This window comes from Elephas maximus, chromosome 18 (assembly GCF_024166365.1).
Source record: "Elephas maximus indicus isolate mEleMax1 chromosome 18, mEleMax1 primary haplotype, whole genome shotgun sequence".
Lineage (NCBI taxonomy): Eukaryota > Metazoa > Chordata > Mammalia > Proboscidea > Elephantidae > Elephas > Elephas maximus.
This window is the reverse complement of record NC_064836.1, coordinates 62,160,487-62,177,581: the sequence shown is the minus strand read 5'-3', so window position 1 is coordinate 62,177,581 and position 17,095 is coordinate 62,160,487. Positions and strand designations below refer to the sequence as shown.

The 17,095-nt window shown below is 37.3% G+C and overlaps 1 protein-coding gene and 1 pseudogene across 3 annotated transcripts in view; both read right to left on the bottom strand.

The window, feature by feature from the left end:
• Positions 1-17,095, bottom strand: part of EPHA3 (EPH receptor A3) — a 401,922-nt gene that overhangs the window by 67,327 nt on the left and 317,500 nt on the right. For 2 of the 3 annotated variants that reach the window (XM_049858480.1, XM_049858482.1), the window contains 4 exons: positions 11,620-11,744; positions 8,075-8,237; positions 2,906-3,008; positions 1,968-2,035 (listed from right to left, as the gene is read on the bottom strand). In XM_049858480.1, the coding sequence (XP_049714437.1) occupies positions 1,968-2,035; positions 2,906-3,008; positions 8,075-8,237; positions 11,620-11,744 (459 nt within the window). The remainder of the gene's footprint in view (positions 1-1,967; positions 2,036-2,905; positions 3,009-8,074; positions 8,238-11,619; positions 11,745-17,095) is intronic. The other variant, XM_049858481.1, reaches the window with a different exon arrangement.
• LOC126061865 (uncharacterized) lies at positions 13,013-13,129 on the bottom strand (annotated as a pseudogene).

The window sequence follows — 17,095 nt, the reverse complement described above, 5'->3', positions numbered from 1 at the left end:
AGGCTAACACACAGAGTAACTGGGCTCTGTCGTGAAAACTAGATAATAAACACATGCACACGTGTTAAGCTGCACTACTTTACAGCTCATTCCGTGCAAACACAATAATTTACATTTCCATTTTACCAGCATGACTTGCCCTAAGGATAGCAAAAAAGTAAAAAGGCCTAGCCAGAGAGGGCAGGAGAACAGGATCTTAGGAGGCAAAACACATTTCTTTCCTTTTGAAGCAGTATTATAGGATTTGTAACAAGACTGGAGGGAATAGTTCATCGCTTGAGCTTTTTAAAGTAACACTAAAAAAAAAATGGTCTGAAATAAGCCAGCTGTAGTATTAAAACACAGAAAGTTTATGACATGCTTATAAGTTACTTTATGCCCTTGCAGCTAAAAGAAAATACCTTTCTTTTTTGTTTGTTTATCATAAAGGTATTTTGCATTTGAAGAAAATTAAAGTTTCAACAAACTCCACCATAAACACTAATAGCTAATATAGACTGGGGTGATACGGGAATCCGCTTCTGGTGAGCACAGAGAGATTTATCAGAGCTTTACATTCAGGGGGTTTATAATTCCCATAAAAAGGGCCACATCAGCATGATCTTGCTCTGAAGACAATATTTACGTCAATTTTCCAACTCAAATTAAAATCAACTTAATCAACAGGACAGTAACTGCTCTAATTGATGCATGACGATTGAGATTGAGGGTGTTTTGCAGGCCCTAGAAAAAAAGGCAGACAAATGGCCTATAATTTGTTCATGCACTTCTAATGCTTTTTGAGTTGGTAACCTAACTCATTGGGAATGATGAGATGTCAATAATTGGAAGGTGGAAGTCTGGCTTGTTTGTGGGCTCTTCCGTAATGACTCTGCAGTGAGATGGAAGGAAACCTTAGTGGACAAAGCAAACACTGTGACCTGCAAACTCCTGCTCTCTTTCCACACCATATCAATTTACATTTTGGAAGACATTCTTTTTATCAAGTTACAGTATGCCCTTGCATGTTAGCAATGGATTATCAAGTTTTCACTTGCACTATAGCTAAACTTATTGTTTTTTAGCTGCAAATCCAATGGCTGATACCAAGTGTCCTACTGACTTGAAAATAGCTGTAGAAGGCAATAATAAATGCCAAAGAGAGGGATGCTTACAAAACTAATTAGGCGATACTGAGATTATTTGGGAGCACTTGACCACGAGTGTAGTTTCTGCACTAATTTCCACGAGAACACGCTATTCCCTTTACACCGCTGATCAGTACTAGCCTCGTTAAATCAAGCCATAAGTCTGAAAAGCAAATCACCTGGGATTATTTGTTTCACCAGAAGAAAAACAGAGTCTTTTTGTTAGATGTAAGTACTTTGTTTCCTGAAAGATTATTTCGTGTAGAAAATATTAAAAGAGGCTAAATTGGTTGGTATTAACACGGGGGCGGGTTGTGGGGGCGGTCAAGTGCCGGCTGTACTGCCAGTTGGATATCATGTAACTTCAAAATAAAACAGTTTATTCTAAAGGCTCTCTCCTGGTTGGCTGGCAAAATGGAGCAAGGCATTTCACATAAACAGAGGTTGTTTATATTTACTTGGCAGTTAGGAAAAAGAAAAGGTTCCTATTTAGATTTCAGCAAAGGACTGGTAATAAGGAAATTGAAGATACGCTTTGCATTTCAGCCATGCAGAGCTGACTAGAGAGTCCATGCTACCCATCACGTGTATTATTTGAATATAAACCACAGGTCACCCTTTAACTTAAGTATGCTGAAATGTAGCCATGTCAAAACGACTTAATGCAGAGCCATGAATTTCCTTCTCTGTTTAAAAATAAATTTAATTTGCTCGCTTTTTCCATAAAACTACTTTTGAGTTCTCTTTGTCAGGGGAAAATTATTCCATTATAAACCAATGAATGCTAAAACTAAAATGTTAAAACCAAAAAAAAAGAAAAAGGAAAGCTTAGAAACTTACAATGTCCATTTCCAAAGTGAAGTCTTTTCTCCTCTGCACCATGTTTTGACTTGTTATACCCACAGAACCTAGAGGCAAATGAAAGGAAGAAGAAAAATAAAATATACTTAAAACCATTATCTATGCTCAGACTGTGTGAAGCACACAAGAATAAGAACTTTCCACAAACAAACGCTTTAGTGAAAGTTTAATGACTTTATATTTTCTAAATTCTCTCTGGAACGCCTCCTCCTCTGGGGATTCTGGAAAGCTGCCTAATGAGGAGACATGGACAGCTGCTTCCCCACTGTGCAGGCCCCTCCAGTTCACATGTTATAATGGCCTTAGAATGTGTTTATAGTATTTTCTTTAACAACTACTGTTAGAATGAATGAAGGGTAAAGGCCCCATTGTTAGTGTGACTGCTGTGCAGGGTGACCAGTGTTCTGGGTGAGAAAGTGTTGGGAAATCTGGGGTGCATTTGAAGAGCAGAGGGATAGTTGGAAAAAGAAAATAAAAACTAAGGTTGGGCTCAAAAGAAAAGAAGTGGTGTTTGTTGAAGAGTGGTGGCAGGATTTCATGGAGGAAAATGAAATCAAAACTACCAAAACAAAAACCAAACACACTGCAGTCGAGTCGATTCCAACTCATAGCAACCCTATAGGACAGAGTAGAAGTGCCCCATAGAGTTTCCAAGGAGCGCCTGGTGGATTTGAACTGCTGACCTCTTGATTAGCAGCCGTAGCACTTAACCACTATGCCACCAGGGTTTCCAATCAAAACTAATGAGGGCAAAAAACAGAGAAAGAGAAAAGCAAAAGAAGTACCTCGAATAAAGGTGAAGACATTCCTGTTTGTTAAAACACTTGATTGACCACACTCTTCAAATTCTAACAGCAATCGAGGGGAGAAAGCAAAGCAACGATGAAAATAAATAGTAAAACAGACTGTGAACTAACCTCCCAATCAAAACGTATATGACGACTGTGAGGAGAATAATCATTACTGCAGCTGAAATGATGATCATCACCACTTGGCTGTTCTCACCGGAGATGGAGAAAGCTGTGAGGTTGAAGAGACAAAATGAGAAAAGAAACGGCATTAACATATCATAACATCTACATGGAAGACCTCATAAATTAAGTCATAGTTATTTTCCTTTTACCTCAAATATGGCTTAATGCCTGATAAGGTGTTGAAGGAATTCTTAATATATAGTGTGAAAGAAAAAAAAAAAAGACATTCCCATAATTTCGCTTGATATTTCTTAGTTTATAATATTAAATACTCTCAGTTATACCAATTAAACACTCCTTGAGTTTCTACTGTGTGAAATATGCTGGACTTGCTTCTCCTTCCTATTGGAAGAGAAATTCATTGGAAAAACCGGAAGCTATTAGAGGAGGAACACAGAGAACTTGTGAATCTTTCCCAGAAAAGAACTTTTTAAGCTTTAAAATTATGCTTGTTTAACCTGCAATATCTATATTTTTAAGCAGAGGTAAAAATACCTGTCCTATGAACCTCAACACAGGTAGCCAACAACCTCTCTTCTCCCTATATTTCCTACCTCTCAAATGGCCTTATCATTCATTCTTTCACCTAGGTCAGGAGCTGCCAAAATTGGCGACTGCCCCAGATCTGCCCATCACCAGTTTTTGCATAGCTCATGAGCTAAGAATTGGTTTTCTATTTTTAAATGGTTGAAAAAAAAGTTAAAAGAAGAAGAATATTTTGTCACACATGAAAATCAAATTTTGATGGCCATAAACATAGTTTTATTGAGACAGTTAAACCCATTTGCCAACAAGTCGATTCTGACTCATAGCAACCTTATAGGACAGAGTAGAAGCTGCTGGTGAATTTGAACCACTGACCTTTTGGTTAGCAGCTGTAGCTCTTAACCACTGGATAACCAACCAAAAAACCAAACCCACTGCCGTCGAGTCGATTCCAACTCATAGCCACCCTATAGGACAGAGTAGAACTTCCCCATAGAGCTCCCAAGGAGTGCCTGGTGGATTTGAACTGCTGACCTCTTGGTCAGTGGCCATAGTACTTAACCACTACACCACCAGGGTTTCCTACTGGATAACCAGAGCCCCTTTATTAAGGCACAGACACACATCTCCATTTACGTATTGTCTATGGCTGGCTTTACCCTACAATGGCCAAGTTGAATAGTAGCAATAGAGACTGCATGGCTCACAAGGTCTATAATATTTATTAACGGACTCTTTATAGAAAAGGTTTACTGACCCTTGACCTAGAACAACGCTTCTCAAACTTTAATACTCATACAAACCACTTGACGGTCTTGTTAAAAATACATTTTTTACTTTAGTTGGTCTGGAGTGGGGAATGAGATTTTGCATTTCTCCCACTCTCCCAGGTGACCCTGATCTGCTGACTTCAGTGCCACGAACCACATTTTTCTGCAATTATTGCGAGGATGGTGCAGGACCAGGCAGCGTTTCCTTCTGTTGTACAGACGATCGCTATGCGTTGAAATTAACATCACCACCACATTTTAAGTAGCAAGAATCTAGGCCATACGTGTGAAGTCACCTTGGCTTCTCCCTCTCCTGACCATTCTATTTCCAGTTAATTACCAAGCCCTCTAAAATATTAGTTATCTTTCACCTTGCTGTGAGTACTCCTAAACTCTGGATTTGATCATGTCATTCCCACACTTAAAATATTTGTGTGGTTCTCTGTCACTTTTAGGATACAACACAAATTCCATAGCCTAAAACTTCAGCCTCATCTGCTGACAAACTCCATAAACACTTTAATCTCTAGACTTTCTAAAACACATGCAGCTCCTAGAACAGCCCCCTCCATATGTCCACACCTTTGCATATGTTATTCTTGGGCTTAAAGGCTCTTTGAAGAAATGAACACATCACTAATCAAAGGAGTAGAGAGTTTAGTTAGCAGAATACTATCCTCTTCCTAGAGGCCAACAGAGCACCTTCAACCCAGTCCAATCTAAGTTGGGAAAGTTTTCTCTAAAATATGAGATTTTCGGAGTAGTTAAATGATACGGGGAAAATGTGGCAGATAAGCTGTGACAAGTTTTCTAAGCATTTGAAAAAGAGCTCAGAGTGTGGTAGGATGGCATAATCATAAACTGTTGCAAGCACTTTATTCTTTCCTACCAGCAAACTACTGTTTATACCACTGTGGCAGCCGTGGGGGTGCCCGCTCAGATCTCTCTGCTGCCAAAAGTGCAGTGAACAGACAGTCTCCAGCTGCTGCACCTTCGGGATCCACCACAGTTTTCACGCGCAGACTACACTCTCCTCAATGAGTAGCAAAGCAGGGGAACTGGAGCCAGGCCATTCCTCTAAGGGGCCATTTCCCTCTGAGCTCCCATTGGCTTGGCTGAGGCTCTCAGAACTGCTCAGCCCTCTGAGACTCTTCCTACAGCCTTTTTTTCCCTCCCCCAATTTCAGAGCTGCATCTTAGTCCTGAGGCTCTCTTTATAATTCCCATTCCTTCCCCCTTTTATCCTTCACAGGCTCTTTCTAGGAAGTTCTTACTCTTTAATTCCATCTTGGCATTTGCTTCCCAGAGAACCTGAGCTAGAGATCTATGAATAATTTGAAAATAGCTTAACCCAATGTTTCAAAAACGCCCCGTAAACATACAGTGGTACGTACAGCGGTAGACTGCAACTTGTGCTTTCCGTTTTATATGCTGTAATAATTTATAAATAGCAGCAAGTTCTGAATTCTCTAGTGCTTATTATTTTATTAACCAGTTTATATAATAAAAATAGCTTAATGAAACTGGGAGGGGAAACATGACAGGAGAAAGAAAGTTTCTCTATTTCTTCTACTGTCAAAGCCGGGTTTAAACTGAAACATCTGTACCGTTCCATCTAGCTCTAAATATCTATGACTCCAGGACACTCTCTAAAACACAATGCTTTTATTACTGAAATTAGCAATCTGATAAATGAATAACACTGGTTAGATGTGTGTTATACAGTTGTCTAATAATTTGACTCCTGTCTAGTAATGCAACCAAACTACTCTCCCTGGCTCTAGTGGCTTCCTATTTTAATCCATCCTGATAAGAGTACTCCTGTCTGTCTCTCCCTTAAGCAGAGTGATAGGAACTCATTCTCATGAGCCAGCATGCTTAGATTTCTATCCTTACTCTGCTACTTATTAGCCCTGTGACATGATATGGTTAGTGTGAGAATTAAATGAATTAATTCAAATAAAGCATTTAGAACAGTGCCAAGTATACGGTAAGTGCTCAATAAATATCTATTTTTATTATATTATTTTCTTGGTGACAAACTTGCAAAAGTACTCTATCTCCTACAAACTTATACTGAATCCTAATTTTGGTATGCAAAGTTCTCTATATAATGATCCCATTCTGGCTTTTTCAGCCTCACTTAAAAATCAGTTGTCATCAAGTTGATTCTGATTCATGGTGACACTCTGTGTGTCAGAGTAGAACTGTGTTCCACAGAGTTTTCAATGGCTGATTTTATTAGCGTCCAAGAGGGTAAAGTTGCTACACACTCACTCATTAAAAATAACCTAAAGAAGGTGTGAGACATCTAGGAGTAAAAATGTAATTGTCTCTGGGGCTTGTCTTCTTGGATACTAACACCCGATAAACCAAAAAAACCAAACCCGTTGCCGTCGAGTAGATTCCGACTCACAGCGACCCTATAAGACAGAGTAGAACTGCCCCATAGTTTCCAGGGAGTGCCTGGTGGATTCAAACTGCCAACCTTAAAACCCTCCAATTCCAAAACTCAGTTTTTCCCACACATTTTTGTTCTCAAAGTTGTTTGGATATTGAAATTACGGACTATTTATTGAGACACACACATTCGTTGAGTACCTAGCAGTATCAGGTAATGTTTTAGGAAATTTACGAATATCCACTAATTTAATCAATGCAAAAACCCTACTGATACATGCACAATTATTTTTTTCCTGATTTCCAGATGGGGAAACTGAGGCATGAAGAATTAAAGTGACTTGTCCAAAGTCATCCAGCTAATAAATGTCAGTCTGGTTCCAGAGTCCTTGCTCTTCACTACTACATTACACCTGGCTTTCTTCAGCACAAACCCTGGATTCAGCTTCTGCCCAGCTGATAAGCTGATAAACTAAACCACTGAGTTTTTAAAAACATTCTGATTTTAGAATTTAGACTCTCAATACCTTGTAGAAGCCACAGCTTACTATCACAAACAACATCTTAACCGTATGACAAAAAAAAAAAGTGCCATAGAATCGTTATTTCATTGTATTAATTTACACAGTTTTTATAACTTGTCAATCCTGAATGTTTCTATTAGGCATGAAAATTGGGCATAAAAATATGCCCACATATGTGTACACACATGTGTATGTGTGTTCTTCAAGTTTCATTTGAATCCGTTTGACCATCTTACTGGTCTCCTAAGTACTTAATAAATTAAATATAACCTCTAATCTGCATTCTTTTTATATTAGTAAAATATCATGATTTTACCTTTTTGAAAATTATACTTTAGCAGAGGACTCTTCTAACACGCAGAAAAACATCTACGCACAAAACAAAGGCTTTATTGGGAAAACGTTTGCCAATTTTAGAAAAGCCAAATTCCGGATCAAATGTGTGGACTGTCCAAATGAAATGTGAATGTGAATGAAGTGATAAAACCGATTTCAGAAAATCTTTTATTCTCCAAGTAATAGAATAAGATTCAATGTGTTAAGAATAAAAACAAATCTAAGATCCTCATGGATCAGCAAGTTTCTTTTTTATAGTTCACTGAATCATGCAATGAACCTGGAATGTCCGGATTAACGGGCACTGGAAGTATGTTACCATTCTAAACAGTGTTCCTCAAAAGTAATTTGTGGCTATTGGAAAACCAGATGCATTCCAGACATTAGAAGATGTTTGATGCGCAAAAGAGAAAACACAGATGCACACCCACACAAACACAAATACACAGACACGATGCTGTGCAAGTTACCAAATGGCTGAAGCAATGTACTTTCAATGTGTCACATTTGGTTAAGCCTCAGAGAGAATGAGAATAAATTATCAGACCCCTTTTGCAAAAGCCCTCCCCCTGTACACTACATTAAGCTAATACATACAGTCTGGGCTCGTTTCAAACTCAAACTTGCGGCTGTTGGTCCCATATCCAGCTGCCGTCCGGGCTCGGATTTGGAATACATATGTCGTGTCAGGCTTGAGGCTACTGATGGTAACATTTGTGCCTCTTGCCCTCAGAATGGTATAACTTGTCTCTTGTTCCTGCTTTGAAGTAAGAAAAATTCATGTTAAAATCAAATCCGCATAATGCAATCAGGTTATAAACAGAGAACCACTCAACTCACTTCACTAGCCAGTTCTCTGGAGATTTTAACATAGGTCATATGATAAATAAAAAAAGCCACGGCAAAGAATCATTTCAGTCTCTGAATGAGGCAGAGTTTTTTGTTTTTTAAGATGGAAATTTTACTGAATTACTACCGTGGATATAGTGATTTGTGCCCTGGAAATAAAGCAGGAAAAGTTAGGTTTCATTTTTCTTAATTAGTCAATACATGAGTCAAAACTGAGACAAAGTTTCAGTCTAATTCTAAGAAAGAACTTACACAGAGGTTCAGTGAATAAGCTTGAAAACTAAACCTGATAGGAATACCCTAACAATTTACAAGTAGAAAATATTTTCATTAAAGTTAAAATAAAAAAAAAAAGTTAAAATATGAAATGTAAAAAAGTCAAGGTTTTATATGTGGCTCTACATCAGCCATTTTCTCAGCATCAAATACATTTTTGTTGTATTTAATCTAAGTCACTGAAGTTTGGTAGAGACAAAAACCTCCAGATCAAAGTCTAGAATTCTATTTCCCAAATAAGGTCCCCTCTAGGAGCGTCACCTTGCACACCATGATATTCCCTGGGACTCCAGGAGATGCACACCGCACCTTAATAGTAAAGGTGCTTTGTGTCAAACCTTGTTTACAAAAATCGGATTGCCACCGAACTGTATTATTCCTTTAACATATATTAATAAATACTGAGCAGCCTAGGAGTAACCCAATTTCAAGCAGTGATACAATGTCCCTGTCCCTGCGGCTGGGCCTGGAAGGGGGTAACATTACACAATGCATATCCTCAAACAAATTAGATCGAATATTATAGGAAGCATGTAGTCCAGGACATATACCTTTTAGTGAAGCATGTTGGATATGTGGAAACCCTGGTGGTGTAGTGGTTAAGTGCTACGGCTGCTAACCAAAAGGTCTGCAGTTTGAATCCACCAGGTGCTCCTTTGGAAACTCTACGGGGCACTTCTACTCTGTCCTGTAGGGTCTCTATGAGTCAGAATCAACTCGACGGCAACAGGTTCAGCATGGGTTTGTTACATATTAGATAGCATTTGAGTTACCATTTATAAAATAATGAAGTGAAATACATTTATTTCACATAAATAATCATTTGTTTTTAAAAACATGTTGAGCTATCCCTGGACCAGGTTCTGTTCATCATCACCAGTGAACTACACAGTCAAAACATCTAGACCTTGTGGAGTTTACGTTTTATTAAAACAATTTGGAATATTTCTAAGCATTACGTATATATGATATATATGTGTGTGCATGTACATGTGTGTATATGTATATATGTATGTGTATACATACGTTAAAGAGCTCTGGCGGCACAGTGGTTACAGTACTTGGCTGCTAACCGGAAGGTTGGCGGTTGGAACCCACCAGGCGCTCCTCTAGAGAAAGATGTAGCAGTCTGCTTCCATAAAGATTACAGCTTTGGAAAACCTATGGGGCAGTACTATTCTGTCTTACGGGGCTGCTATAGGTCAGAATCAACTCAGCAGAAACAGATTTGGTTTGGGTTTTTTACATACACGTTTATATTTTTTATTAGGAATAGATTTTTAAACTTTTATACAATAATTTATATAAGTATGTAAAATAGATGCAGGTATTTATCAAATTTTAAAGTGTTTAGGAAGAAATCAATAGATTAAAATGTTTTTCTGTACTAGTTAGTATTATTTAAAAATAATAATATATACTGTTGATGGAGTTTGAAACCTTTCCAGAATTTTTTTTTTTTTTTAATATGTTCATACCATGTATGAACACAGATCAACTGTATTTTGGAATCAGCCTCACAGATCTGAAAGTTGAGTGTTCTACTCCTGGTTCTGCTATCCAGCCTAAACTGAGGCACATAATTTTTTTTAATTTTATTTTGTTGCATTACCTATAAAATATGAATATGCCTATTTGTCCAATTTACCTTGTTGCACTTTTAAAAAGAGAAGATCAAATAAGATGAATGTTCAACAGTACCACAGTGGGTTACTCAAAGCTAGGATACAGCTTATTTTACTATGATTTAGGCACAGTAAAGTTTATTAGGCCTCACATTCTTTCCTTTGTAGGTGTGTATAAAAAAACACTGACATCATCCCTGTGAAATACATTGATTTCAATAAAGAAAACACTATGTAATACAAAGGAATGTTTATGCATTGTGACTTTTTATACAAATAATCATACCAGTAATTCATGTTTCCATAATGACCCAAGGTCATACGTGAAAGGTAGATAACATAAGGGAAAACATGCTAAAAGAGGAGTCACAGCCCCCAGGATTTAAAACAATGACTTAATACTAGCAGAGAGGCTGTGAGAAATTCACCTACTGTCACTGGGTTTTCTTATTTGTACAAGAACGTATTTGTACACTTTCACAGGGATTATCAGACAGCTCTGTTTTAAACAATGTATGTGGAAGTGTTCTGTAACTGCTATATAAATTCACAATTTGTTTTTAATTCAATGTGAAGTACTCTGTAAACTGTAGCAGATACACAAATATGTGGTGTTCATATTAGTAGTTATAAAACCACACAGCTCTGATGACAAGGTTTGCATATAACCTTCCTTACAAATATAATCATAATTTATAACCAGGAAAAAATAAGTGCTATTTAGAGTCATGGAAACCCTGGTGGCATAATGGTTAAGAGATACAGGTTATTTATTTATTTAGACTCATGAAGTATCACTGCTCAAATTCCACTTATTTAAAAAAAAAAGAAAAACATGTACCTAATTTTTATAATTGCATTATTGTACCGAAATCTTATAATGTGAGGCAAACTTACCCCTGCACCACTCCCTTTTAATTCCCTTGCACAAAGTCAAGAAAACTTCTCCTTGTCAGTTCAATAATCCAATGTTTTGTTATATAGTACAGTGTTCCTATTTCTACTGAATGAAATTCATGTGAATTTCAGGAAAAAGGCTTGAAGCAATGAACTGTAGACTAAGGGAAAAAAAAAATGTCGCTATAAAATAGTACAGAGATTAAGGGGCTTGGTATTGAAGGACCTAAGTGTTATATTTCTTTTATTATAACTAGCTGGCTTGCATTTGGTAAATGACATCTTTGCTAGGGCTTCTCGTTGTAGAATGGGAGGTAGTCAACAAGATAATTTCTCGTTCCCTCTCTACCTAATAAATTTGTTTCACGTCACCAAAGTTCTAAACAGAGCTCTACCACCTACTAGCAATGTCACTGGTTTCTTTGTAAGAGCACAGCTTATGATAAGGTAGCTTCTTTCCCTACACAACATGACACTTTGACATTGTCTCCCCACCTTTTCATAGTATTTGACCTCGTAGTCCAATATGATCCCATTAGGGTGTTCAGGTTCTTGCCAGGATAAAGAGATGCTGTTTCTGGATGTCTGCTCCTTCTTAATCGTCAGGACAGGTGATGGAGCTGTAATGAGAGAATGGGGGGTGGTGGTGGGAGGAGGCAAGTTAATGGGGCTGGGGGGGATGGCGAAGAAGAGCAGAAAAGAAGGGAACAAGCAAATGGAGTCTATCACTGTTCTAATCTTTGGCAAGAAAGCATTATTTCCATTTCAAAGGCTCTTGAGTATTAATCTGGCTCCATATCAAGCCTTAGCAGCTGGATTATAGCCGTGGTACATCCAGGCCTACGGAAAATGAGCTGAGATTTTTTGTTGCTGGTAGACCAGTGGCAAGTGAGCAGATGGTTTCAATCTGCTACTATAATGTAAGCAATGAAATATATTTGATGTATTAAAAAAAGAACAAAACATCAGGACTACCTATTTGTTATAATGTTGTAAAGTTATTAATACCAGATTCTTCAGCTCATTGATAATATTTTCATACGCAACTCTGTAAGAGGACTGGAATCCATTATGTGCAAGGAGTCCCATGGTATCCGTAGGTAATAATAACAGTGTATTATAAAAGAGATATGATTTATGATTTATTACAGTAGGTCTTGACTTCTGACAAAAATCTCACATGAATAGAAATACATAGTATCAGGAAAACAAGCTAGTACTTTTAGTTTTTATTTGTTAAAAATATATTCAATAAGGATACTATGGATGTGACTGCTTTATGTGTAAAAACTACCCAGATATATTTGAAGTATCTTATTGGGTAGTGAAGGAGCCCTGGTGACACAGTGGTTAAAGCACTCAGCTTGAATTTCTAACCTTTTGGTTAGAAAGGTTGACAGTTGGAACCTATCAGCTGCTCCTCGGGAGAAACATGTGGCAGTCTGCTTCCATGAAGATTAAACAAAACAAAACAAAACCCATTGCCATCCAGTCAGTTCTGACTCATAGCAACCCTATATAGGGTTTCCAAGCCTGTAAATCTTTACAGAACATCTTTCTCCCCCAGAGTGGTTGGTGGGTTTGAACCAACAACCTTTTGGTTAGCAACACTGGGCCACCAGGGCCCCTTTTCCATAAAAATTACAGCCTTGGAAACCTTATGGAGCTGTCCTACTCTGTCCCATAGAGTTGCTATGAGTCAGAATCGACTGAACATTAATGGGTTTTATTGGGTATCCACTGCTTTTGAGTTTATTGCAACTCACTGAAACTTTATAGGACAGAGTAGAACTGCCCCATAGGGTTTCCAAGGATTGGCTGGTGGATTTGAACTGCTAGCCTTTTGGTTAGCAGCCATAGCTCTTAATCACTTCCCCACCAGGGCCCCAACTGTGGTTATATGCCACGAAATAGGCGGCAATGCCTTATCACTATGCCTGTTGTAAGGCCAAGGGCCTCTTCCTTGTTAAGGGGAGTGCTAACCTTCTGTCCTTTCATACAACACTTTATTGGGTACCTGTTGCTGTCGAGTTGATTCTGACTCATAGCGACCCTATGGAACAGAGCAGAACTGCCCCATAGAGTTTCCAAGGAGCGCATGGTAGATTCAAGCTTCGACATTTTGGTTAGCAGCCATAGCACTTAGCCAGTTCACCACCAGGGTTTCCCTTTACTGGGTAGTGGCTTGACATTTGTTGTATTTTTATATAAATTTTCAAAAATATGGAATATAAATTTTTTAAAAATCTGTTTGGATCAGATACTACTGGATCATCCTCATTTCTAACACAAGATTAAACATATTTTAACTGATTTCCCACTTCAAATCTTCCCGTTAAAAGACAAACACATATTATCTATCAATATATTTCTATTTTCAAATATTTGTCCAACCAAAATATCTCACTGCGGGATTCAGTGGTATTTTGCTCTAATGGAAAGCAACTGTCTTAGTCACCTAGTGCTGTCATAACGGAAATACCACAAGTGGACGACTTTAACAAAGAGAAATTTATTTTCTCACAGCCTAATAGGTTACAAGTCCAAATTCAGGGTGCTGGCTCCAGGGGAAGGCTTTCTCTCTGTGTCGGTCTTCTCATCAATGTTCCCCCAGACGAGGAGCTTCTTCATGCAGGGACCCCGAGTCTAAAGGACACGCTCTGCTCCTGGTGCGTCTTTCTTGGTGGTGTGAGGCCCCCAACTCTCTGCCTGCCTCCCTTTCCTTTTATCTCTTGAGAGAGAAAAGGTGGTACAGGCCACACCCCAGGAAAACTCCCTTTTGGATCAGGAGGTGACCTGATCCAAAAGGGAGTAATCCTTTTAACTACAGGCAGAGATTATGATTTATAACACATAGGAAAATGACAAAACGGAGGACAACTACACACGGCCTAACCAAGGTGACACATATTTTGGGGGCACACAATTATATCCGTTACCAAAAAAAAAAAAAAAAAAAATTTACAAGTGAAAAACAAACAAAAACTCAAAAAGTTTTAGCCAAAATAACTGTTGAATTGCTTTCATTGTTAAAAGACCTACGGCCTTTTAGATTTTTCTCAAATCAAGGACTATTTGGACTTTGTACACTGATAATCCCCACAGCAACTCATAGTAGATGTTCCATATTTGTTAATTTGATATTTCCATGACCATCTCATGCTGACTTTTGCACTGAACTTCTTATTTAAACTATTCCTCTTTGAAAACACTTTTCATTTTTGCTCCTCTCAAGAATATAGGCCTTTTATTAAGCTTGCCTCGTGTCAGTGGAAAGTGCAAATTTTAATGTATTACCTATTGCAATACATTTCCAATCCACTTATTTCTAGTATTTGTAAAATCCCTTTACCAATTCTTTCAAATTATAGAGTCATTTCTTTAATGACCTGTGAACGATTACTTAATATTTTCTGAAGAAAAAAGGTAGACGTTACTTTTCTGATGCAAAAGTACGTTCATTTTCTTACTCACATTTTGCTGCCATTAGCAACTAACATCTTCTAATGTAAATTCGCATAATTTACTTTCTTGTCTAAAAAAAAAAACTTTTCTACTCTTCATCTATTCATTAAAAATTTCCCAAATTGGCCTCAGTTTCCCCCCTGAGGTTTGGTGCTCTAAAGTTGATTCTAAGCAAAGGATAGGTTACTTTGTTTATGTTTTAGTCGAAGCTTTATAAACATATGCAATGTTTATAAACATACAACTGAGTTATAAATAAATGGCAGAGACGTTATATTTTGTCAGAATTATTTTCTTTGTACTTACCATAATAAGTACTTAGAAAAATCAATGTCTTATCCAATCACTAATAGACCACTTGCAGACCTAATGTCTTTGGAACAAAATTTTGCTTTTTGTAAAAAAACAGAAGGAAGAAATTCCGCTAAGTATTCTGTGAAACATATCCATTAGTAGAGTAACTTTTAATGCGTGCTTCCAGACCGTTTCAAAGAAGCTTAGTGCTGGAACACTTTCCTGGTAAACCCATGGAGACCCCACACTCAATTCCATATTACCGCGAAACTGGTTTATTTTTTCCTGTTCATTGCAATGCATTTTCAAAGAAGTTTTGAAAATTACCATGCATAGCATCTCTCCTTTAAAAAAACAAGAGAGAAAATAATTCATTTCAAAGGAATAACTGTGATGAGGATTGTCTTAACTTTTTGATAAAAGCTTTGCAGGCTGCTTTTGAGGTCTGCCCAAGTTTTACTGCTTCTGCACTGAGCAGGACTTTGTAACTGCTGAATTTCTTCAAAGGTCTTTGAGGACCCCCTGTTGGACTGTAATTCCACACTTACTTAAGTAGAGGCAATTGCTCAAAGCTTGTGCCATTGCTATGTTAAATGAACCTTTCCTGATTGCTCCTTTTATGCCCCTGCTAAGTCATTTGTTCTGCTCTTTTAAGACACGCCCCTTGTGCTGGCTGCATTTCAGTATGGTTTCCATCCAATGTACCAGCTGGAAGCCGGTTACATTTAGGTAGTGTTCATCAATATTTTAATATTGATTAATAATTAACAGAAATTTTTCTCGCCTCTAATAAATAATTTTAAGACATAATAAAATAAACTGCAGAGATGAAATCCATAGACACTCCGTTGTATAAATGATTTCTAAAAGGTTTTCTAGAACAGTATAATTTATCTGTACTTGGTCTATAATTTATCTATACGAAATACAATTTGTGACATAAATGAGAAACAATGATATGGATTATGTTCATTTTTAGTTAGTTTTCAGGTATCCAGGAGTGCGTTGTTTAAATTAGTAATTTCCAAAATTCATCGGAATTGTAAGTTCTTTTTTTAATGAAAGAACATGTTATTATACTGTATATTATGAGATACTTTTGATTTATTTTATTCTTTTTTTTTAATCTGTGATTTAAAAGAATGGAATGTAATAGTTATGTATAACAATTGGAAAAAAAATCTACCTCAGGAGCTAGAGGAATGACTTGGAACTAGACTGTGTCAGAAGTTAAAAAGAAGATTTTCCCTGGCAAAAAAAAAAAAAAAAAAAAAGATGGTATAAACTAAAATAGCAATTACTGTTGCATCTTTTGGTTTTTTTTTTTTTTTTTACAGACTCTAAATGGTATACATCGCTAAGATGATTCTGGCTCTTTTATCTTGTTAAAAGGAAGAAGCTGATGGCCGAGTAGGCTGCTGTGTAGTGGGTCTGGGCATTTATGTATGCAGTAAATGAAGAGTTTTGTAGGAAAAAAGAAATATGAGGAAACTGGTAAAAAGAAAAACTGAAACAGTTACACAGGAATAATTTTTAATCAGTTGATGGTGCTCTCTAAAATAATGGCTTGGTGTGTAGAACGCGTATTTGCTGTATTGCTATCTGTGAGGGAGGTACCGTTTGAGTCTTAGCTTTTGATATTTGGGTATAACTGAATAGATGTGTCCTTTGGAAAACAACAGAGAAAGGAGTCATGATACACTCGCAAGTGGTACTGATTCTATTTTAACTGAAATACTTCTTAAAGGAGTACGAATACAAGAGAAAAATAGTAAAGGTTGGGACAGAAGGGACGACGGCTCATGAGTCACAGTTCTTCATTCTTCATGAAGCTTTCCTCAACTTACACTCTACTACTGAATACTTCTGAACACCGCAAGTATCAAAATAAATAAATAAATAAATAACTTGTGGGTCACAGTGGATCTTCCTATGGCTCTTTCAATTCATTTTTCTTTATCTGTTGTCAAGGTATAGGGCTGAGCAGGGATTTTTACCCTATATTAACTAGTAATGTGTATTTTGTGAAAGCTGATATCAAAGTGTTTTTCAACTTCTGTTCTAAGGACTTAATGTTCTGAGAACCAAGGGCTGAATTGTTGCCTGGATATTTCCTTTGGTAGATTTGGACCACTGTGATGGCAGCCTCTTGAATCAGTAAAATGCAATGAGTAGTCCAGAGTATGACAGAGATAACCCCTTAATAGTTAAA